This window comes from Pelmatolapia mariae, linkage group LG17 (assembly GCF_036321145.2).
Source record: "Pelmatolapia mariae isolate MD_Pm_ZW linkage group LG17, Pm_UMD_F_2, whole genome shotgun sequence".
Classification (NCBI taxonomy): domain Eukaryota; kingdom Metazoa; phylum Chordata; class Actinopteri; order Cichliformes; family Cichlidae; genus Pelmatolapia; species Pelmatolapia mariae.
In genome coordinates, this window is record NC_086242.1 from 16,234,576 (window position 1) to 16,259,049 (window position 24,474).

The following is a 24,474-nucleotide window of genomic DNA, read 5'->3' on the forward strand; positions in this document are numbered from 1 at the left end:
TCAGCATGAGGTCCTCACTGGGCAAATTGCCACTAGATTTAGTAGAAGGAAGTAGCGGATGGTGGGTATATTGGGAGGAGCTATAGGACAACCTGGGTAAACACAACAGGGTCATCTGAGGTTCAAACCCAAGAAACTGATGGCAAGGGTTTCTCTGTTATTCTTTCTTCTCTATTTTTCAGACACATCTGAAATTACTTTGGGGCCAACAAGGGTCCCAATATCATCTTTATCCTCCTGGCTTCTGACTTTTCCTCACACACGCACAAACACACTATAAAACTTTTCCATTACAGTGATACAGTACTCTGCGGAGTCAGTAAATGATGAGTGTATCTGCATTTGATATGTTTGTACGTGCGTGTGTTACTGAAACCAGTGCACCAGGTGAGATCTATCCGCCGAGACGCTCCTGGACAGAATGCGTGGAATTTCAAAACCCATCTCCTCCTGAGACGAGTACGAAGATGATTTGCACCCATGAAGCTCCAGCTTTATATCACTGCAAAGAAGTCTTCACTTCACTTCGCTGTGCCCCCGGAGTTAAAGTTACATGATGAATGACGGGGCAATCAGATCAACTTTCCAATGCAGCGAGACACAGCCGCCCTTGAGACAGCACCGGAGGAAGAAATGTTTCACAGCGATGCCAAAGGGACATCCAGATAAAGACGACGCAGATACAGAGTGTGCGACTCAAAAGATAACAACCGATCGGGAACAATACATTTCTTTAAGTGATCACTTATCTCTTGGGCTTGAATCGATCTTCAAAACCTCATTATCCTGAGAGGAATATGAAGAAGTGAGAGGAGGGGGGTCTAGGGGTTTGCTTTGGGGTGATGGGGTTAGAAGGGATTGGGGTGTCACTGCTCCGCTGAGCCTTCATTGAGCACTTGATAAATGCTCTGTAACCAATGGAGATAGAGTGCCCCCATAGCCAGGGCGAACATACAATCTTCTCAGCAGATTAACTCCCATTGATTTATAGAGATTTACCTCAGGGAAGAAAACAGCTGGGAAAAGGACAAATACCAGAACTGGCAAGACATAAATTCAACATAAGAAAAGCCAGCTCATTTGTTTAAAAAGATTATTCTTTTTGTCGCTGCTTGTATCCGTGATCTTTGTAGCTGTAAAGCAGATGCAGGATAGAATTACTTAATAGGTGGTATTAAAAGCAGCAGGGCTATGGGACAGAAAGTCATGCATTTAATGACACTTTATTCCATGTATCGTGTTATAATTATTCCTGGCTGAAGCTATTTTTCTGCTCAACATTAAACAGGCAAACAGTTGTGCATTTATACAACTGCAGCCAAATTTACACTCATTTGTTTCTGTCTACTTGATGAATTTAAATTCGATCTGCATTCTGCTTTTATCTCTTTGCGCCTTGGAAAAATGTCAGACTCTATAGTTAGCACTTTGTTACTTTGCTAACTTTGTTTGTCTATTGCTTGTCAGTGATGCATTGTGGGTTTCTAAGAGCATTTTTCACTGAAAATATCTGCAGGTTTCACAGAGTTTATTAGGCACAAAACCAAATCGATAAAAATAAAGAACTGTTTGGTTTTATTGTCACTTTAATTACTTATTTAAAAATTTTAGCAACCATCTAGTTTTTTCATGACGTGGTAACTCGGGTTGTCTCGTGAACTTAAAAATAATAGAAACTCATTTAATTAAAAGGTTTAATTTTTCCTTATAATCATATTAAATACAAAAGTCTTTTTACATTTTAGAAAATAGCAAGATGTTAAATCTTGTTACCAAATTTATCAAGAGCTGCTACAGAAGACAAACACATTAAAAAACACATTTTCCCAGAATTTTGGTTACTTTTCAAATGTTGCATAGGGGTGAATATTTCTTCTCTGTTGGTTAGGTTTTGTGAAAATTATATCTATGAAAAATATTCCTATATTAAATGGAACTATTTATTTATAGCTAGTACATTCCTCACAATTCCTCAGGTGCATTTGCTAAGGATTAAATGCAGACATGGGAGTCTTAGCAAATATTAAACATTGCTTTCTTACAGTTTAGAATAAATCTGTAGAAGTGTGTAGTATTTTGTTACTGAAAAACATATATTTCTCTTAAAACACGTGCTTTGCTCTTAATAAATGGTTGTCAGGTCTGCAGTTTTGGGCTACTATTTTGGGCTACCGGCTGAATTTGTCTTTGGGTTTCATGAAAATTTCAAAAAATCATATCAATATCTATGAAAAAATATCCCTGTGTTGAATGGAAATATTTAATTATCTGACAGTTTTAGGGGGAGAGTTGGCTGGTTTTCATTGGCCATTTGGTTTTGGTTTTGACCCCAAAACCCGGCAACCTAGGCTTAATGAATCGTTGTTATAGAAGCTTTCTGGGTTGTTTGAACTTGGCACATTTCTCATTAATGTGTCATAGTAATTTTACACACTTCACCTCCATCACAGAGATTTAGGGAAATGAGGAAAGCACGACTTGGGGACATTTTCATCCTCGCACACTGACTTGTTACCACATTAAGGAGAAATACAGCCGGTACATAAACTGTCATTTTTCTTTATAAATGTTGAAGTGGTAGCTAACACCTTAACATTGCTGGACAGTTAAGGAACTCATTCATCACTCAGTCATAACATTGTCTTGGCAGAAAATGAATGTAAAACTGAAGAAAATTGCAGAATGGTATTAAAATGCCCTGCAGGTTTGAATAAAAATCATCCATTTGAGTTTAGATGTGGTAAACTGATATATTGTTTATATGACAAATATTGATCAGCGTGGCTTTAACTGGTACCAGTGGTTATACTGTTATATAAAGACAACACGTTCTAATAGACTTTATTCTGATCACGTGTGAAACGACCTTCCTGCCAAGTACTGATTTCACAAATTTATCTGGGGCATTAATAAACCTGCCAGCAGTTAGAAGTCTCTGAGAAGGCTGAATAATTCAGGCTCAGATAGGAAGCTATATTAAGTATAGATTATCTGAGAAGTTGAAATCAGGAGAGAGGAGTCAAAAGGTAGCTCTGGAGAAAGAAACTTTAAGGGAATCGCTTGGAAAGAATGTAGTTTTGTTTTGTTAAGCCAAATGAGCTCCCTTTTCTCTTTCCCATAACTGCTTCTCTTCCACCACTCACTATTAACACCCCTCCATTAAAGTGAAATATCAGATGCTCCCATGACATCAGCTTCCTGTTTTGGCCAAAAAGCCTGAATCTTTGCCACAAAACATCCACTCAACAAATGTTTTATTTTTGCAGGCTTATTCAGACAAAAAGCATAAAAGTTAACTGCACAGGCTTAATACTGGCCCTTTAGTTACTTAGTATCATATCAATACTAAAATTTGCAGTATTGCACAGCACTAGTGTCCAGCATGGTGCTTCTGTTTTCCCAAGCAAAGCTTCAGACATGTTTGGGCAAGTCCAGTCATGTCACATCAGGGAACGTCCACTGAGTCACCTCACGGCACACAAGCAACATCATGAATGATGAAGTCAGGTTGCATTAATGTTACATTGTGCACAGTGTTAGAATGAATTAGTCTGAACACCTGCACATGCACATTAATTCATCTCATTCATCTCATCTCATTAAGTCACATTTCGCTTCAGCTTTAGATGTGAAATTATTGTGACATTACTGCGCACGCCGATATGTTATCAGGGTGTTATGCTGTTTATTCTCCTTTTTGGAAATTCTTCTACATATATATATATAAAAATATATAACACAACTGCAAATGTTACATACATTTAACAAGTGCTCCAAAAAATCTGCAACATAATCAAGAATCACAGCAGCTCAAAATACAAGTGGCACAGACCTCACATCACGTAGCTTTGTTTAGTGGGGTTGTACGGGGCGGCAAAGTGGGTGTGATTCATCACCAAGGATTGCTCATCTCTTGCTGCATCACTTGGGACTCACAAATCTGAGTCATACTGTGTTATTGAAATCTTACAGGACTACAGACAGTAAAAATACCAGAAAGTAAAGCAGAAAGTTAGAATATACTGTGCAAATACACAATAGAAAAGAACTAGTGTGTATCTATCCACTAAAGTAATGGGCCACGTGCACATTACAGACTGTTTAGGGGGAGCTGCTTGGCTGTGGAAACCCATACCATGAAGCTCCCAGTCTACAGTTTTTTTGGCACTTTGTGGCTGAATTGCTGTGTTTCCTAAGCATTTACACTTTCCAATTATAGCACTTAGATTTGATGGTGGTTCTATCTCAAGGATAGGAGGACCCACTCTTTCATAAATCTTTGTAAAACAGACTGTATGACTATGTGCTTTATTTTAGACACCTTTGGCACTAGGAGTAGACAAAAATTATTTCCTTCATTTTCTTGGTTTTTAACTCAAGAAAATGAGCATTAAGTAACAAAGTCATTTGGGTACTTGCAGCAATTTGTTTCAGCTTCTATGATCAGACCAACAATTACTGGATCATCAGCCAATTTAATATTAAAAACATCACATGAGTTAGATCAGCATTCATTAGTGTAATGAGTAAATAAAACCAGAGGGGTAAGACTCCCCTGTGGAGCTCCGGTGCTGGTAATAATAGTAAATGGCACTGCAGCATTTACTCTAACATACTAACATGTATCAGCTTAAATGGTATTAAATGCAGATGTAAAATCCATAAACATGGCGTGTATATACATGAATGAGTGTATGTGGGAGTTTTTAAGAACTCAGCCATCAAGTCAAGCAGCATAATTTCACACCACATTTTCGTCATTTCAAGTCGTCCTGTGCAATGTCAGTTTTTTCACACTAAAATACATTAAGCTCCAGATGTTTTAAAACAACAGCCACACACACAGTGAGGGGGGAAAACACCTAAAATATAGATAGAGTCAGTTGCCTTTTGGGAAAGGCTGTTTTACAGCATGCATGTCCAGTAACAGCCTGTGTTATGGTCCTCGGACTCAGATCAGACGTCTAAAGGGACCGATAAGAGCTCAATATTTGCTCAATTGCAGCTCATACAGTAGTTTCCTCCTGTGAATGCAGCCTTGTATGAGATGCAGCTGGAGCTGACTTTAGGTGTGCCTCTCTTGGCCTTGTGTGTAATAATGTTACACAGCTGCCGCTTGACAGATGTGTACCTCTCTTAGCCTGACTCACATGCATACAGATGTGCACTGAGAGAAAAAGAGCAAAGTTTTGCACCCCTCCTCTGCCCCGATTATCCTTCCACACCTTGTTGATGGGACCGGAACTTTCCTGGGTTTCGTCGGGGTGGGCCCTGCTTGACTCATGGGGCTGAATGAGAGGGGTCGCGACCTGTGCCGTGAACTGCTTCCTGTTTCTGTTGAAGGGGTCTTCCGAGACCTGCGGTGATCACAGAAGAGGCTGAAGGGTAGTTGGAGTGCATCCGGTTTGAGGTGATGCTGCCGCAGTAAAAAACATACATCAATGGAGCAGTAGCTGGAACAGGGGAGAAGGGAGAGTGAAATGATGTTATTTACTGCTGCGAAGGCTACAGGGAGTCATACATATGCTCACTCATACTAAGAACAATGTGGAAGAGGGGAGATAGTGTTAGATTTTTGGGCTCTGGGTAACTTGATGGGGTAAGTTTTTCCACATTGCTGCTGACCAATAAATATCAATTTTACCTTTGTAATAAGTTGCAAACACTGCTGTTCCTCAAGTGGCCACTTGAGGCAGGCTCCAAAATCAATAAATATAAATATAGTCCCACATTAAAATCTCCAGCTCTACAGCAGAAATAACTGCATTTACAGCCCACTACTGAAAACAGTTTGGTGATTTATAGCTAATTCCTGCCAGTGTGGTAACTGTATCAGGGTGGATTTTTAATATAATTTACCCATTTAAGTTGACTTGAGGCTCAAAGTTGAGCAGTATTATGGCGTGCTCACACCAGAGTTATTATAGTTTTGTATTTTTTAATTAGCTTTGTATTTTTATTTCATTTTGACTTTTTGTTTTTAAGTCATTGTATAGTTTTGGTTGTTTTCCAGAGCAGATTTGCACATTTGAGTTTAGTTTTTATTGTATGAAAATGTATAGTTTTATTTTTAGTCTTTAACAGCTTCAGTGTTGGTTGTAGTCTTTTTAATTCCAGTCAACTCAAGTCAAGTGGCTTTTATTGTCATTTCAATCCTGTACAGTGAAATGAGATACCGCTCCTCTGAGACCCTGGTGCTACATATGACATGCAATAGACAATCAACACAGGACTGCATAAAGTGCAACGTGCATTATTATTATTGTATGGAGTGCATTTGTCAGGTAAGATTTAGGAAAATCAGTACAGGTATTTTAAAAAAAATGCAGAAGTTTTTGAAAGCAGTTGACTTAAAATCTTACTAAACATGTTCACCAGCACTTCATCAGGTAGGTTGTGATCAAAAGAGTCTAGTTTTTCCTTTTACTTTAGTTTTAGTTAGCTAGCTATGCATAACAAAGAGCTGCACTGATGCATATTCACATTAAAATATGTTCTGTTGGGAATCTGTATTCTCCTATAAACTTTGGCTCCTCTTCACAACACCTGCAATAAAAACTGGAGAACAAGGCTATTGTCAGAGAAAGGTGAGCAAGATCTGACAAATGACATGGACTGCTGTCCCATTTGAGTAGAATGATCTCATTGTAATGTTAAAGAAACCAGTTTGGCATGATGAGAGCTCTGTAACATGGTGCCCTACACTCCTGGAACAGCCATCAGAATATGGGTACACTGTGCTCATAAAGAGAGGTACAGGCTCAGCAACAATTAATCAGGCAGTCTGTGGTGTTTAACAATGCTCGGTTCGGTACCTAGAGGCGTAAGGTGTACCAATCACTATCCCCTACACAATTACACCACCAGCAGCAGCTTGAATTGTTGATACAGGGCAGGATGGTTCTATGCGTTCATGCTGTTTACGTCAAAGTTTGACACTAACATCCGAATGTTGCAGGAAAAACTGACACTCACCACACCAGGTTACATTTTTTCAGTGTTCTGTCAGGTTTTGGTGAGCCAGTGTGAGCTGTTTCCTCAGTTTCCTGTTCTGATCTAACAGATGGAGCCCCGGTGTCGTCCTCTGCTGCTAAGCCCATCTGATTCGACAAATTCAATGCCCTTCTACACACCTTTGTAATGAGTGGTTACTTGATGTACTGTTGCCTTCCTATCAGCAAATCAACAACCATGCCACATTCAAAGTCACTTACATCACATTTTATTCCCATCCTGATTCTCAGTTTGACCATATCTAAATGCCTAAATGTATTAAATTGCTGCCATGTGAATGGCTGATTAGATGTCTGGATTAACGAGCAGCTGAGCAGGTGTACCTAATAAAGTGGTCAGGGAATGTAGGTTTATTCTTTGAATAAAACATGACTCCAAACAAAAGTAATTTTCATCAGGTGTGTCTTCACTGTCTTGCATGGGTGATCGTTACATAGAAGAGGCCAAAAGTTACATGAAGAAACAGTTTTTATTATCACATTTACAGCTCAGAAAATCAATGTTAGTGAAGAAGAAGTTTTAATATCATTAAGTGAATGATAGGACTGTAATTACACTGTAATTACACCTTTTTTAAAATATACAGTACACATAAGCTTTATCTCCAGACCCAGCTGTCCTATGCAATTTTATTTCTTTTCTTTTCTGACCCCCTTATACTCCACCGACAACTGTCACACACTGATTTAGGATTATTTTTAAATCAGGAGCTGTCGAGGGTTGATGGGACGAGGATGGGATTTCTGTATCCCTGGAGGCCTTGTAAATCTGGACAGTTTACTATGGAGAGGGGGAGGAAATAGCCCCGCTCTCTCCTCGTACAAGCCCATCAGTAATCCCACCACTTCCTCCTCTTCGCGGGAGGAGGCTCACGCCATAATGCATTTTCTGTAACTAACAGCCGTTGTTTCCCGATTGTCACGCTCCCATCCCTTTCACTTGGAATGTGCGTATATACTTGTGTGTGTAGCAGTAGGATAGGGTGTTGGGGTTTAGAGTTGGAGAAATGTAGAAAAGAAAAGAGAACGACTGCAGTGGAAGGTCTGGAAATGCAGTTAATATCAACACCAGACTCCTCCGTTAGAACCTCTTCCTCCTCCACACCGGTCGTTGCCCCATGACTGAGCCCTGCCAGCCGGGCGGGGTGCTGCAAATGTGGGCCTCCTGCTTCTGTCACGCTTGCCCCCTCTCTCTCTCTCTCTGTCTCAAAACACGAACACATGGGTGTCAAGTCCTCTCGTGCTGGCAGTGTCCAGCCCCTTTCAACAGCCTTTACTCCATTTAATTAGCCATGTCCCTTCATCTCTACACCGAGCGGCCATTGTAGGCTGAAACACACACACACACTCAGCACAGGATGGCACACTGAGCGCTTTTGGCAGCAGTCAGAGGGCAATCAATTCACAGTCGTCTGTTTCAGTAACATTCTTCACAACCCTTCCTGACAGGTCTGAGTCAAGTAGCTCATGTGCTCCACAGCATTTAGTGAACCTGACTAGGAGGTCAAGTCCCTCACAGGAGAGCAACAGGTTTTGGGGAGCCGTGCCAGCATTAAGTGATGAGAGCATTGACTATAAAACTCACCTGCCTCTCTAATGCTGGTTTTAGCAGGACAGGCACCACTGCAGGAGAAAATAATCCATAATTTTGGAGCATCTTATAATTCCAGCGGTTTGAGAGGGACCTAGACCTCTTCTGGGCTCTGGTTTCAGTAAAGCTCACCCATGGAGGGAGACTTTGGTCAGCCATAGGTCTTTTTAGACCACATCAGGACCTGGCTGTTTAATGGTTTAAGCAGAGCACTATTTGGGAGAACGTGGTTTAAAAATAAGGTTGAAACATCAACTTCCTCAAGAAGACAGCGTCATAAATGGAGAGATTTTTTATTCCTTGGTGATTAGTCATTTTATTAAGTTTTTTACTCTTTTTTTGGCTTATGTTATAATAGATTTTTTTTAACTTGGACTTTCTAATAAAGGAACATTTTTGCAGTGCTAGAAAGGACATTGAGACACCCAGTTCAAAAATCATAAACGACTTTGATTGCATTGGCACAGCTGGTGATTCAACGCTGAAATGTTTGATGGGTTATATCAGCTGATATATGATAGTGATGTTCATTGAGAAATCCTTTCCCCCTCTCATGCTCACTTCCCTCCATGCACGGAGTCATTTATTAGTCTCCTGTGAGTCTGACTGTGTGACTGGTGAGCTGCGGGTGGGACTGGGAAGAGAGACATGAGTGCTAAAGGAGTGACTGGAAGCTGGTGAGTGAGCAGGTGAAGGTCAGATCTCCAAGTCAAATTGGCTGCTACTCAGTGGTGACAGAATCCATGGTCACATGACTTACGGGTAATAATTAGCTTGCTGCTTAAGACTGTTTGTGCTGACAGGAAGTGAACGAGTTGGTGAACAAATCTGAAAGAATTGTTTAGATTAAAGGAATCATACAAACTTTATTCAGCGTCACCATCATACACAGGGGAGGGGAGGGCTGCAGGACGAGGGCTTATCATTGTCTTAATAACAGAATCTAGCATGACTCAAAAATACAGCTTTTGCTATAAATTATTGGTCTACTTTAAGGTAACGACATACACTTTTGTCAACTGCAAAACTTTACAATAAAACACTGGTGAAATCATTGTTTTGAATTGAATCTAGCGATCATGCAGTAATGATAAAAATGAAAAAATAACTTCAAAATAAAGGTTGAACTGATGCTAGTTTGAGATTGTTCTTGAACATTGAAAGACTGATGCTTTCAGTTCGTTCATTTCAATGCTCTGATCTGTATTTCTCACTTTCTTACAGACAATCTGACTAGTTTTCTATTTGCCAGCATCGACAGCCATCTGTCTGCCGTTCAGTTTTGACCAGATGATCATAGTATCGTTTGCCAGGACAGCGTGAGGCAAAAATGAATCTTTTAAACTAAATTGTGTATGACTTTACTGTTTATATTTTGTTCCTGCACCGTCGATGTGGAGCACCCCTGATATCGTACAATGAAACTGTAGTACTGTCTGCCAAAGCAAGACAACCAGAACACTATAAATAAATACTATATATACTGAATAAAACATATACAGTATGTGCAGAAATATATGCTCACAAGTTACTGATTAGAATAAGAGAGCCTTTTTCAGCTTTGGTTTTCAGAAGTGAATTTTTTATAGCTCACCTTTTTGAATTTTAATGAAGCTAAAAATTATCTTTATAGCTCCACAGTCGCCTTGATTGACAGGGTGATGCTATCACATAAGACGCTGCAGCTGTTGCTTTGCTAATTGGAATTACTGAATGGTACCTCTTGACCATATTTATGTATTGAGGTAGTAAAATGTTTAGTATTTGATGTTATTTGTTACTAACTATCTTTTCCTTTATGCATGACAGTGGGATGCATTGCTGTTTGCTCCTAGTGCAATGCCTGTAAGCAAAGTTTTGTACAACACAGTTTGCAGATGGCCTCTAAATGCATCAAATGTAGGTAGCCATAAAGTTACTGTTCTGATAAGAAGACAGCTATAAGAGAAACACTCCTCAAACATCTGTATGTTCAAAGTGTGGCTGTGCAGAACTGGCTATACAAGGGGATGATACAGGTCATAGGTCATTACATAATAGTTTTGAACACTGCAGTAAAAACAACCCAGACACCCCAAAGAAATCTTATGCAACTCAGCTCCTGCAATTATGTGTGATTACTAAACACGCCGTTTAACAAACACTTTTCCTCGTCCACCGTGATGAGTCATTGATCTCAAAAAGAATATAAAGAGCAAACATTTCCATCTCTACTCAGGTAAATTTCTCGCATTTTCCTTTAATCATGACTCTAAAAGAAACAGCAACAAATGCGGGGAGAATAAAAAGATAACCTCGATACTTCAAAGCTGTCTGCAATCCCATCTCCTCATAATCTCCTCACCAGTTTTGCCCAGGAGGTGATGGTTTTCAGTGTGTTTTCACTAAAATAGATCCAGGCTGACACCTGAGGAGGGGGGATCACTGCAAGTCCTCTGCAGGTTGTCACAGGGCATCAGAGTGCCGCAGCCAGGGCTGAAGGGTAAAGGTTGAATGGTGTGAGAGGTAGCCTGTGACCCCCTGATTTGGCTCGGGTCTAACGGTCAAGCTCTCGGGGGGGAAACCCCTGCATGACCCGGCTCACCCTGCGTGCAGTGCCGCAGTGCCACCGACACACTGCCTGCACAAACACGAAGGAAGTAAAAGAGACAGAAGGCGTAAAGAGGTGAGGCAGATTTTGATGGGAGACAAAGGTTCGGCCGTGCGGGCCTACTGGGACTAATTCTGCTTTAGTTCAAGTCTAGGTTAAATGCGTTGGGAATGAGTCAATGCTGGCTGCAGAGAGTGTGACTAACAGAGCGGGTCAGTAACAGGGAGCCCTTTTCTGGCTCCTTTCTGACCAAAAAGAGGCTGAGGGGAGGGCCAGAGTGAAACAGATGAGATGAATCCATCATCGGCTCCATATTCTCACTCAGTCCTTAACGGTAACAAAGTGTACTTTGAGGGGATAGGCGAGGGGGGGAGCTGAGTGGAGCGTGGGATTGTGGAATAAACAAGAGATTTTAAAGATGTCATCCAGACTTATGGCAGACCTCTGAAATGGTAATTTTGAACATTTAGGTGGCTGCTCATTTGGGATAATTGTGCTTTTCCACAGGCATTTAAAAATGCATTACACAAAGTGAACCGATATACTCAGAAATGCTTTGCACACACCAAGTGTTTTTACTTGTGCTTGCAAAACTAACACTATTAACAGACAAATACTTAGCGGTGTTTCCACTCCAGCAAAGATCTTTTATAGAACTAGCAGGCAAATGACCCCAGGCACGATCTCATGTGGATGAAACCCTTGTTTGGTGTGTCAGTTACAACAAAATCACTAAAGTAACAGAGACAAATGTAACAAGCCGCCTCATGCATACAGATAAAAACACTCTTTTGTTATAGGTGAAGGAGTTTTAACACACAGAAGGACCCAGTAGAACCAGAATTGTTATTGATAAAGCAGGCTAAACTATAAGCCTAAAGGATATGTTAGCTTTCTGTCAACAGTCACATGGCTGCTACAGTTTATGAAGGCCCAGCTTGTGTCACAATCAGCTTGTCAGCTCACGGTTAGTGCAGCGTTCCAATCAGATGTTCGTGTGCCCTCACTGTGAAATGCTATACTACGATGCAAACACCCTTCCAGTGGACTACAAGCTGAAAAATATATAGCAGGAATAACTAGTCATCCATTCTATTTGCAGCTTTCAGTAAGTCGGTCCTTTCTGAGGGTTTGCAGACACATGATCACTAACCATGTGACATTAACTTGTCATTCATTTTCGACATAAGACAATCTCTGTGACAATCTAGGATCAAGTGAATGTAGTGAAATTGTAAAAGCTGTGTCTTCAAAGTCAAAGTTTCCCTTTAAACATGTTGGTTGCATTGCTGAGGCACAGCTTTTACTTTGAAGGTAGCCCTTCTGCATTTCCAGTTTGCATCACTCAGCTAGTAGTTAGTATTTGAAACTGTGGGAAACTTATTGATGCCATCCAGCAAGATCCAGAAGCCTCCATGATCCACTGCCAACCAGGTGAGGAATACATGTTTCCCTAGCAACCGGTGGTTGTGTCACTTCCAGTACAGTGGACATCTCTTGAGTAATGTGTGGATGACATATTTCCCTCTTTAAAAAAAGAGAACAAGAGATGATGTTTTATCAAACTCACATGTTTCATATTTTATTAAATCGTAAAGTATTAGGAGTATGGCCATCTAATAATACCTGCAAGGTGTAACCTCAGTCAGTGTGAGTCTGAAAGGATTGGTGGCGGATACATCTTTTTAGATGGTTCTATAGTGTAGTGGTAATCACATCTGCTTTACACGCAGAAGGTCCTGGGTTCAATCCCCAGTAGAACCAGTGACAATTTTCATAAGTCATGCTAAACTATAACCATAAAGGATTTGCTTACTTTTCTGTCGAAGGTGCTGTAGTTTCTTAATCCCAAGTGTGAAAAGTCCAACTTGTACTTCTATGTGGTGCTCCACTACAAGACACTATCCTACAACTGTCTTCCGCTATGGAGAAATGTATAACATATATAAGAGACAACACTATTAAGGAGGTTGGCTGATTTAAATAAGAGATAATGAATTTTGAAGAATGTTTTTGGCTGCAGGACAAGTTTCTATTGACTGATCCAAGACAGTGTTGCTGAACGTCTTCAGGGGAAACTGCATGTATAAAGTATATGCACACAGCACATCTGTTTAGTGCTGCAAGAAGTGAACTTGGTATGTGTTGTTGGCGTGTTCTGATTTTGCAGAAAGGCAAGAAGCAGATGCAATCATCACCACCTCCTTTAAAAGAAGAGAAAAAATGCAGGTTAGCCACTGTTTAAATAGAATATTAAAACACAATATATGTGCTATCTCTCAATATTTTATGTATGTTGACAGTTTCTTGCATCTTTCTACACTCTGCTTAGACTGCTTTTCCTGAAGAATTGTAAAATATTATTATTTCTATAGTTGTTATGAAAATATTTACTATTACTGGTCAATGACAAATGGCAGTGGATTTTTTTAAGTGTTTTCCTTTAGTAAAAGTAGCATTACATGTCTATGTAGATGTCCCTAGGATGTACTCCAGTACATTTAACTTAAAGTGTTAAAGGTAAACATACTTATTCAGCAGAAAAATATTTCCAATTAGTGTTCAATGGCTTAATATTAATGTAGATGTTTAAGGATGGTCTTATTTTAAATGTTTTATAGAATTTATTTTATCTACAGTATGAATTGCTGTAGTGAAACTGTAAAATGTGTGTCTAGCTCATTTCCTTCTTAATTAAAGGGGGAAAATGCACTGATTCTGCTGGAGGTTTCTTCCTGTTAATAGGGAGTTTTATCTTCCCACTGTCAACAAGTGCAACAAATTGTTGGGGTTTTCTCACTATTATTAAAATGGCAAAAGCTTAGATGCTAAAAACAGGAACCAATTGGTGGTGGCCATCTTTTTATACAGTCTATGGTGCTGGCTAAGGGTGCAGACACAGAGATGGGCAGTTATAGCAAGCAGCTGGTTAGCTTTGCTTATCATAAAGACTGTAAACAAGAGGACGTAGGAATCTACTGGAATTTAAAAAATCACAAATTAAGACCTCTGAATGTCATTTATTTAAATGGATGTCATAACAACAAAATGCAAATCACTTAAATTGACATTCTTTTTACAGCAGCACAAACTATGAAATAATAAAATCTACAGATCTGGGAAGTTGGGTGACTATCTCAGCGACCATCAAAACTGGTAAACCAAAAACTGCTAATTGTTTTTTGTTTTTGCACTCTTTGAGTCACAAAGGAATAAATATGAGTTCTTTAAACAGTTTTACGCAGCATAAAAGAAATAAAACTCAAAGCAAAAAATCAGAGAAGTTTATAGGAGAATTTAAGCTGTGGTGTTACTGAATCTTTGCCTTTACATGCACCCAAACAGAGATCGGCTCCCCTCAAGCACCTAGCCCCTCATTATCACTCTCAGCCCAAACAGCAGCGTGTTGCCTGGCTGGACAGCATTTCATCTAAAATGAAGCCAACATTTGTTGCTGCCTGCCACAGTCCCTGATCTTCAGCCTCTGGAACCCTCGACCAATTGTTTATTCATTTCAGGGAAGAAGACTGGACAAGGATGTGACTGCTACAGGAAGAGAAAGGAGAGCAGTGGACGAACATCCTTCACTTTTGTTTTCCATCTTTTGGCTCGCTGTTTTTTTGTTTTGTTTTGTTTTTTGCATTTCCAGAAAAAATGCCAAAAACTAGGCTTGAAGCCGATTTTCTAAGCATACATTTGGGTGCATTCATATGTTTTCATGTGTTAATTGCACTGTGTGTGTGTCTGTTCATAAAAGGCGTCACGAGGAGAGGAGGGCATAAAGTGCAAGTGATGACAAAATGCATCCTGGCCTAACACCTCAGTGTTGGTGTGATTTGGAGACCTAGCGAGGCAGAGGTGTTAACAGAGGAAAAGCAGGTGGTAGGCTCCACTGTGTGTGTGTGTGTGTGTGTCTGTGTGCATCAGTGCTGGGCCATGAAGGAAGAAACCCCACACGCTCAATTACACAATTTAAAAGATTCATAAAAAACTGTTGTGCAAAAATATTTCAGACGCCTGTTGTGTTCTGGATCGAATTTACTTAATTTACCATCACAGTCCTTCAGTTTTTGAATAACCGCAGAATCAGATTCACAGCAGTGTAACTGAATCAAAGCAAGAGCTTGTTAAAAAGAGGGAAAACAAACCAATACAGCTGCCAACATGGTGCACATTTCCTTTATGTGATACATTGTGCGCTAAAAATTACAATAAAGTTCACACTGTGGGAAAATTCAATTCCTTTTCTTAATTTTCTGCAACCATGCACGGATTACTTGCCTTTACATGCACATCTACTAAAATCATTATATACCATTTTTAAAAAGATAACCATGCACAACAAAGTCATTAGCAATCCTAAACCTTTATGAAAGGTTAGGATTCTGCACGACTAAGTATAGACCATATAAAAAGCCAAAGCACAGTACAATAAACTCACTATGTAGAAAGCAAGTCGTCACTTGATTTATGATTTGTTGTTGTGTTCATTTTGTAAGCATTCATCCAATTTAAAGTGAAATATGCAATGAAGCTGGGCATGTTTGACAGACTAAAGAGCTCATAATACCAATCTTGTTTTCACAAGTACATAAAGCATTAGTAAATGATTTATTACACTTTAGTAAAGCAATTTTTGACAGATTGAAGTGTAGTAATACAACAAATACATATCGGTAAAAAGGTATATGGCTGATATAGCCAGCAAAGAAAGCCTATATTTCTTCTCGGTGGTTCCACCAGGATTGAACCCAGCACCTTCTGCATGCAAAGCAGATGTGATTACCACTACACTACAGAACCAGTTTGCAGAAATGGATTTACCACCAAGACTTTGTATGTGAAGAGCAAAAAAAAAGGGAAAAAAAGAAAGAAAGTAGTTTGGGAGTGAATCCCTAAAGGTCTGGACTTCAATCTGATTTAGATGCTTTGGGGGTGACCTTAAACTGGTCGTTCATGCTAGGATACTCTCAAGTATACCTGAAAGTTTTGAGAGCTTTTCATTCACTTATTAAATGAAATCACCAATTAAAATCTGCCTTCTTTTTGTTTTATTTACTCAGGCTATCTTTCCCTTATATTAAAGCTGGATGATCTGAAATGTCAAAGTTTGACAAATGACAAAAAAGAAAAACTTTTTGAGAGTGCTGGAAGTGAAGGGTTAAAATTGAGTTTGAGAAGTAAGATGAAAGTAGTCCAGATTCAGTTTCAAGTGTTACTGAGGAGTTATTAATATTATTATTTTTTGATACATCCAACAGGCCTCTGTGGGTACAGCAGATGAAATGAGCTCGGGAACCACTCTCAAAACTTACTGTATGAAAAGTAGCTTATGTTATGACAGTTTACTCTTCCCTTTGCAGTCTATTTAAACAATTATGCACAGTATACACATTATTGTGGAAAAACCAGAGATGGAGACCAATTTTGCCATTAGAGAGAGAGAAATCAGGTGCAAACATTGATCCCATCCCAGCGTTTTTCTCTTCCCACCTCTGTTCCCTACAACTTTCTGCATTATCTGCATTAGTTTCGTCTGTGTTCTCAGGTATTTCAGAAAACAGCCATTTCCACAGGTGCAGTATGTCCCTGATGTAACATTATGGCCTTCAGAGGTGAGGTTGCAGGCAGGGGCAGAAAATAAACAGTAGTAAACAACAGTAGCAGTAGGGAGTGGGCTTCCCTGCTGTGTTGATTATTGGAGGGCTGTAAACAGGCCTGATCCCCCCCGGGAGCTCTCCGAGTGGGAACGACTGTTGCTGACTGCCTACAGAGAGGCCAACAACATCTGGGCCTCAGCTCACCTCATCATGCTCCCGTTGCTGTGCAAGACTCGAGTGTGCCTGTGCATTGGCGCTGGCGGGCAGGAATAAACACAGATAGCAGTAACAAGCAGTCAACACAACCTGAGGAAACAATGCTGCAGTTTTATGTAAAAATACCATCCCGGACATAAACTGGCTACAGAGAAGCAGGCACCATGTAAATTAACTGCGCAGGGTATTCTTATCACAGTAAATAAGACTGCAAAATTACAATAAAACCACCAACCAGGATAATGAAATCTGAAATTTTGGCACACAGAGCCGGGCTTCATTGTTCAGCATTCATCAAATCAGTGTTGGGACACACTGTGGGGTCGCAATATCTCATTTCTAATAACAAACCAGCATGGGCCTGGAACAATAATCAACATTTGCATGAGTATTTACTTACGCAGTAGAGACAAAAGGAGAGGGGGAAAAGCAAATTTAGATTAAGAAGAAATACCAGAGCCTGAGAATCAGTTTTCCAAGCAAGACAACATATGTGGCATCATGCTGGCAAAAACTGGTAATGTATAATCTTCTCTATGCGTTCACTGATTGCATATTATCTGAGCTATAAGACGCTTTCCGACCAGCTGAACACTCTCTCACGGCTTTTAGTGGTAGAGGGGAGAAATGTGTTACTTTTTAATGCTGTATTATAGCACCATCTACTGGTGGAATGTTGCAATTGTAGTATAAAAATTATAAACAAAAATAACACAAACATCTTGGAATGCAAAAATAAAAACTGGCCCTTGGTTTTATTTGTATTTTATTGTCTCCTCATGTCTTCATGCGTCTTCTGTTTTCTTAGTGTTTTGACAGCTGAAGCTTACACACAAAAAATGATCTTGCATCACACATTTGGTTGCTTCGCCTAATGAATAATGCTTTGTGTTGGTATTGTACTGCTTTAAATCATCAGTAAGGCTCAAAAAGGCATTATATAAAGGTCCAGTTAGACATTTTTACACACCAAGTTAATCGATGAGAGATTTGGTAGCATAATGCTCTTAATATTTTTTGCTTATGGCTGGTTTTCTAGGGGAGTCCTGCAGCCAGTGATACTGCACACCCATATAAAGGCTCAACCATGTCCATAGATTTTTGAATAGAGATGTGATATTGAATTAGATTTACGACGAGCAAGTCACCCCAAAAGGAAAGGGAAGCATTTTCCGTTTTTCCATTAACATCTATATAACCTATATGAAGAGTCGCCCCCTGCTGGATATTACAATAAATGCCTGTTTTAGGCACATTTGCACTCACTTTCTACAAGTTTCATCTTTTACAGTCTGTGCACGTTATCACACAGCTAATCAGTGTGACTGTCAATATCATCAGATGTCCTTTTCTTATATTAAAACAAACATTTCTGCTGTTTAAACAAACAGTCTGTAACCTTTCTGAAGACCTATGTAGTGAACTTAGCACTAGTAAATAGTTAATGCCAGTGGTAAATAGCAAATAACTGGGATAAATGCAGTAGTTGCAGGTAATTTCTGTGACCACATTAGCAGTAAATATTGTTGGTAGCTTCAGAGAGTTACCTAATATGAGAGTCATGGTTCAGATTGAGTAACATCACAAGTACTAGAGACTGTCAGCAAAAACAAATGCAGCTGCACATAGGTAATCGTCTGTTATATTGTTTCCCGCTGATTAAATGTACTTGAGCTATTATAAATAGAAAGTGGCTGCAGGTGCCTAGCAACCAAAACAAATCAGTGGAATAAAAGGAGCAGTTGTAAGATGACAATAACCAGGTGTGATAACCGTGGAACAGAGCAAGTTAATAAATAAAATCACAAATTTGTTTTCTTTGTTCCTCCAATTTATTATGAAAATGTACACGGGGATTAACGGTAGGACTTCTGGTAGCGGGCGCGAGCTCCAGGTCCACCGAACTTCTTGGACTCGCAGCGACGTGGATCGGCAACCAGCAGGGTCCTGTCATACTGGATCAGGATGTCCTTGATCTCCTTCTTGGAGGCCTCATCCACATCTGCAGTAAGACAAATACAGATGAATCCAGATTAAGATTCAGAGTAACATGCAGTCTAGCCAAATGTTCCTCACTGGTTCAACTGTTTGCAGATTTCCATAACAAGGTCTTGACTGCAGTAACTTTTTCCTTTTTCCTTGTGCTACGCTTCAATATTTATTATGAACTTGTTAGACCTACAGTATTTCCAGCTGTTTCATGATCTTTCCTTGTCATCAAGAGACAGTTGTACATCAATACATACAAAAAAATAAATAAATAAATAAAAATCACATCAGGTAATAAAAACTCATTTCTACTCTCACAGCTCCTTTATAAATGTGTGTTATGTCCAGCAAAACCCATATTTAAAAAGTAGTAGTTACTGCAGAATGGGTGAGTCAAGTAAGCATCTAAAGCAGAGAATTTGGCACACACGGGGGCATTTTATTTTTAAAAATTTACCAGATGATAGAAGCCATCTTATTTTTGACTTCCTGCCCTGCTCATGTACTCTGTGAATTGATTTCCACCCAAGAAATAGAATAGATGCATATTTTTCGTGAAGTAGTGTGCCACTTCTAGATTGCTTCTGAAATACCCTCCTGTGCGCCTGGGAGAATCGCAAAAATAGTTCATGTTGGCAACGACCTGCTCTAGTGGGCACAACACAGCAGTTCTATCTCACACCTCAGCCCACTGCTTATGACCACGCAACAATTCCAATGCAAACAATTAAATAGTCAGTCTTAGCCCAGTTTTATGCAGCATAGAGCAAACACCCATAGCTCGGCAGTAGGCTAACCCTACCATAGCATTCAAAAGCCTGGAGTTGTCAAATCAGAAAAGTTATAATGTATTTAACTGTAACCAAATTTTCTGTACTGTGTTACGGTTTAAGATTTTATTTTCTTAAGAAATACACCATGGGATTATCAAATACTTTCCACTTCCACTTCTCACCTATGTGTAGTACTCTGGAGTGACTCTAAACATGCCTATTTACAAAAGACTGATGTTTGTACCAAAAAAACAACATCATTACTTACACTTCTGATAGTATGCAACCAGGGCCTTGGAGATGGCCTGGCGGATGGCTGAGAGACAAGAACATGTCGATGTTTAGAGCCCTTTTTCAACACTAATCATAAAACATCATGACCGAAATTATAGAGAGAGAGGAAATACTTTGCTTACCATAGATCTGTGCGACGTGTCCACCACCCTTCACTCTGACTCTGATGTCCACTCCAGCAAAACGCTCCTTACCAAGCAAGAGCACTGGCTCCAAAAGCTTACAAAAATAATCACATATTGATGTCAAATTTATGTCATTGATGTTTCTCAAAAAGAAATCCTTTCTATAGTCTTAAAAACTGAATTATAAAATTGTTGAATTCTACACATAGTATTCTAAAATATACACATGCAACTGTAAGTACCAAAAGCAACTCCAATGCAGCTAGATTTATGCTTAAATTAAAAAATAAAATAAAATCAATCAATCCCATATATATATAATGTCCAACATCAACTGCCTGAAGAAAGAGCATTCACACTCTGTGACATCATTTGATGTACACAAAATTAAATAACGACCACTTACATCACTCATGTTCACCTCTCTTGTTAGAACTCACCTTGTACTGGAGCGTAGCAGGCTCCACCATCTCCAGGGGTCTGCCGTTCACCTTGATCAGGCCATTCCCCCTCTTGCAGTGGGCAACTGCTGTGGCAGTTTTCTGCAACAGAAAGTTCAGATGAATACAACTGAATTTATTATACCCTACTGATTTTTTTTTTGGTGGGGGGATTAATTTACAAAACTAAACTAAAATAAAGTAAGTTTCTTCAGCTTTAGTCAAATCTGTAAACAGGAGTTGATGCACGACTTCATCACGGTGGGGATATATAGATAATTGTGGTTCAACAGGCTTCACAAACTGTTGTCGCTCAATTAAAGTAAAATACATAAAAAATAAAATTACAAGAGAAACCCCACCGTGGGAGATGAACATGGTGAAGTAAATAAGTAAATCTATGGCGCATACAAACGTGTTCAATCTGGTGATACACAATTGACGTCATGTTTAACTATGAATTTCTGCTCATTTGTACGCATCGTGATTCAATTTAAAATCCTAGGTGACAGCAACTCCGCATTTCAAGGTGATGTGACGGATTAGCGATATTTAACGGTTTTGTTAAATACGTTTTATTTGACTGTATGAGGATGAACCTGAGCTAACTCTGTCATTCAGAACCCAAACTTAACACTAGCACCAGGGCTAGCGTGGTAAGCTAACGAAAAGCAAAACCGTCCGGTGTCTAGCACCTCAGAAGCACCTACATCACATCTAACAGTAATTACCAGCTTCAATCACAGTATTATTACTACTTAGTGTTATAAATACCATACAAACTGGCTTATTTACTGCGGAACTGCAGTGTAAAATCAGAGGCCCACCACCTTTTAATATCAGCTATTTCAGCTACGACTAGCAAGACAAGTTAGCCGCAACCCCACACGTGGATTAAATTGCACATTTTTACTCACTTTACGTCCAAACACCTGGACAGACTGCAGAGGACCTTTAGCTGGCATGTTTCTGAAACACACAAAAGACAACACTTACATTAGAAACCGTTAAACAAGTATATTTTTCTATTATTTTGCCGGATCACTCTGAAGAACATACCGTCTTCAGCTAGGGTGCCGTACGAAGAGGCCGATGGGGTTTCACATGCGGAGGTTCAGGGGCTGCTGCACGACAATGCAAGCTGTTTTGAGATAGAGCTTGCGACAGTTGATCTCGCTTTACCGCCATCTAATATTAAGCAGATCGGAGAGTTTCTGCTGATGTTTCACAATGGCAGGGAACAGAATGTACGTGTGTTTGGCTTTTGATTTCACGTGTTCCTGTGTTTGTAAAAAATAAAAAAACCAAAGGCAGTTTCAAATATTGTCGCATGGACCTATTGTATAATGCCGGGGAAAACAGGTATTCGGGGTGATATTTACATTGAAATGTGTTAATAATGAATCAAATTTTCCTTTACTTGATTTATTATGGCTGAGAATTGAAGGTGTAGTGACTAAGGCCTGCATGATACTTGCTTAAGCACATTCAGAGATATGGAGTTCCAGGAGTGACAAAATGAATTAATTAGTGTGAATGCTGATTAAGCATCTGGAGTATTGTTCTTCTGCTTTTCATCTTCCGTACATTTTTGTACACTGTTTCCTTCAACACTGTTCAACTTAGAAAACCCATTCAACCACCATTAGATTCCTCTTCTTTTGGACATGTGTGCTTGTATTTTTCTCATTTTTAACTTTTATATATTTTTTTTTAATTATTCAACTTAATTCAACAAAAATCTATAGTGTATTTCAATGGAAGAATCTTCAGATTCTCATTCGACTTACTCCTCTTTCAACTCCAACTACTTCCACATACGTTGACTGACAGACTCCATTCAAACTTTAAAATTAAGCCAAGACATTGAACTGTTCAGCTTATATTTATCTTTTATTATCCTTTATACTTTTTCTTCAGCTCCAGTTTAAGTTTCATGCTTTTTTTCATCCGTTTAGAGTTTATAATGGGTGTGTATGGGACGGAATGTTGGAGGTTAGAGTGAGACAGTTCAACTGCTAGAGTGGAAGCAGGTAAAAAATTGATCTTAAAATCTTCTCTTTCAACTGCTGCTGTGTCCACAGCATTCGATCTGTAGCCATCATTTTACCCTCAAAACGTAGCCATCATTGCCCTCTTTCATCCAATGTTATTATTATTGTAGTAGATGTTATGGTTCTTTCATAAATGTCACCAATGCACAACCTCCTCCATGCAACTCTTCCACAAAGTCCAATGTTAAAACGGCTCCCAAAATTTGTCTGAAAATCACAAGTACAGGCTGTCTTTACACTGTCACCACGTCCATATAATAAATTTGACAAACATGAGAACTCCTCGGGTGGGTATGGCGGACGCCCAGTCATTGCCTGTGCCTGTTCTGGTTCCCCGGGTGAGGGCAACTGTGACCTTGCTGACTCCTGCACCCATTTCAGTTCCTCGGGTGGGAGCAGCAGAGGTCCAGCTTGCTCCTGTGCCTACACCGGCTCCCAGGGTAAAGGGAGCCAGAACCCAGCAGTTTCTTTTATTGAAAAATTGCATCTCAATTTTATACTTTACAAAATCATCTCGGGGGCCAGATTAAACCCATTTGCAGGCCTGATCCGGCCCGCGGGCCATACGTTTGATACCCCTGCTGTAGCTAGAAAAGGACACTGGTTTTTCAGCAGGACTTGTAAAAATCAGAATATAATTTAAAGGTGTAGACGGCAGCTGCAGCCAATTGACTGAATGCAAGAGCACTGGACATGAATTCACACATTGTGGATCTGTCATCATTGCTGTGGCATTGAAGTAGAGCAAAACTGATGGTAGAAGTTTATTCTGAATTCTTCAATTCAGGATTCTGAGTGCAACCCATTTGAACAAGCTACCCAGAATCAGTGGTGGTCCTAGCCTGTCTGGCGCCCTGGGCGAACACTCCCTCTGGCGCGCGCCCCCCCCCCCCCCCCCCCCCCCCACACACACACACACATACACACACATAAAACATATTAAGGATTGTACATTAACATAAAACTGTTGTCGGAACCATACTGAATTTCACCAGAGAAACACACACACACACACATATGAAGAGAGAGAGAGAGTGCGCATAGTATGCGAACAGCTACCAAACAGCCATCATAATTCGTCATACAATGAGAACAGGACAAATCAACAATTCACAATGACTAATTAATATTAAAATCTGTAACGTAATGTATTGTTTGGAGTTTAGTCTGTTACTGTTACTATTTTTACCATTTCTTCTTGGACCAACTGTAACACATCTGCTTACCTGTATCTTTTGCTCGTTTCTCCTCCTCTTCTTTTCTCTTTTTTCTAAACTGAGGACCTGATGGCTTTGAACGTTTCTTGTCCATCTTCCATTGGTTTAAATTTTGCATTCCAGTATGAACACCCAACCCCTAACACGGGGATCACCACAACATAACCTAATAGACCTACACCTTAGTTCACTTTGTCTAGGGTGTGTTTCAAATCAGGAATACATAATGGGCTTGGATTTACAACATTATGAATGAAATGTGCTCTATTTGGAAGCAGCAGGGCCCCCCTCCCCTTTCGACGGGTTGTGTGTGAGACTTTAAATCATCAAACTGTAAATTATACATTTTAAATTGTTATTGATCCCTTTACCCCTAGTCCTAAAGTGTATATTTATTTTCTTACTCTTCTTATATATATTGTTTGTTTACTTGCACTGCTGTAACTGGAGCCTCGTCGTCTCGTCTCTCTACTGGACTGTATGTAGCGGAGATGACAATAAAGTTTACTTTGAATTCAGCAGCGAGCAGGCGCACCGAGGGCTCTCGCGCTCACTTTTCGCGTATAGAATTT

The 24,474-nt window shown here is 39.7% G+C and overlaps 1 protein-coding gene and 1 non-coding gene across 2 annotated transcripts; one reads left to right on the plus strand and one right to left on the minus strand.

The window, feature by feature from the left end:
* The first annotated feature begins 12,885 nt into the window (after positions 1 to 12,885).
* Positions 12,886 to 12,958, plus strand: trnav-uac (transfer RNA valine (anticodon UAC)). Its single transcript has one exon. It is a non-coding gene; the product is annotated as a tRNA-Val (tRNA).
* A 5,861-nt stretch (positions 12,959 to 18,819) lies between these two features.
* On the minus strand, positions 18,820 to 21,760 carry rps16 (ribosomal protein S16). The gene is made up of 6 exons (XM_063500819.1): positions 21,691 to 21,760; positions 21,549 to 21,600; positions 20,632 to 20,733; positions 20,189 to 20,285; positions 20,041 to 20,088; positions 18,820 to 19,012 (listed from the first exon to the last, which is right to left on the minus strand). The coding sequence occupies exons 2-6, from the start codon at positions 21,594 to 21,596 to the stop codon at positions 18,867 to 18,869; spliced, it is 441 nt and encodes a 146-aa protein (XP_063356889.1). The 5' UTR covers positions 21,597 to 21,600; positions 21,691 to 21,760; the 3' UTR covers positions 18,820 to 18,866.
* Positions 21,761 to 24,474: the final 2,714 nt, after the last annotated feature.

Bases quoted from the DNA above. Each gene is read 5' to 3' on its own strand.
- rps16 (XM_063500819.1), bottom strand. From the start codon at position 21,596: ATGCCAGCTAAAGGTCCTCTGCAGTCTGTCCAGGTGTTTGGACGTAAA. The intron at 20,089-20,188 runs GTAAGCAAAGTA...CTTGTCTCTCAG, and splicing joins ACACGTCGCACAGATCTATG to CCATCCGCCAGGCCATCTCC. The intron at 19,013-20,040 runs GTAAGTAATGAT...GTCTTACTGCAG, and splicing joins GGTTGCATACTATCAGAAGT to ATGTGGATGAGGCCTCCAAG.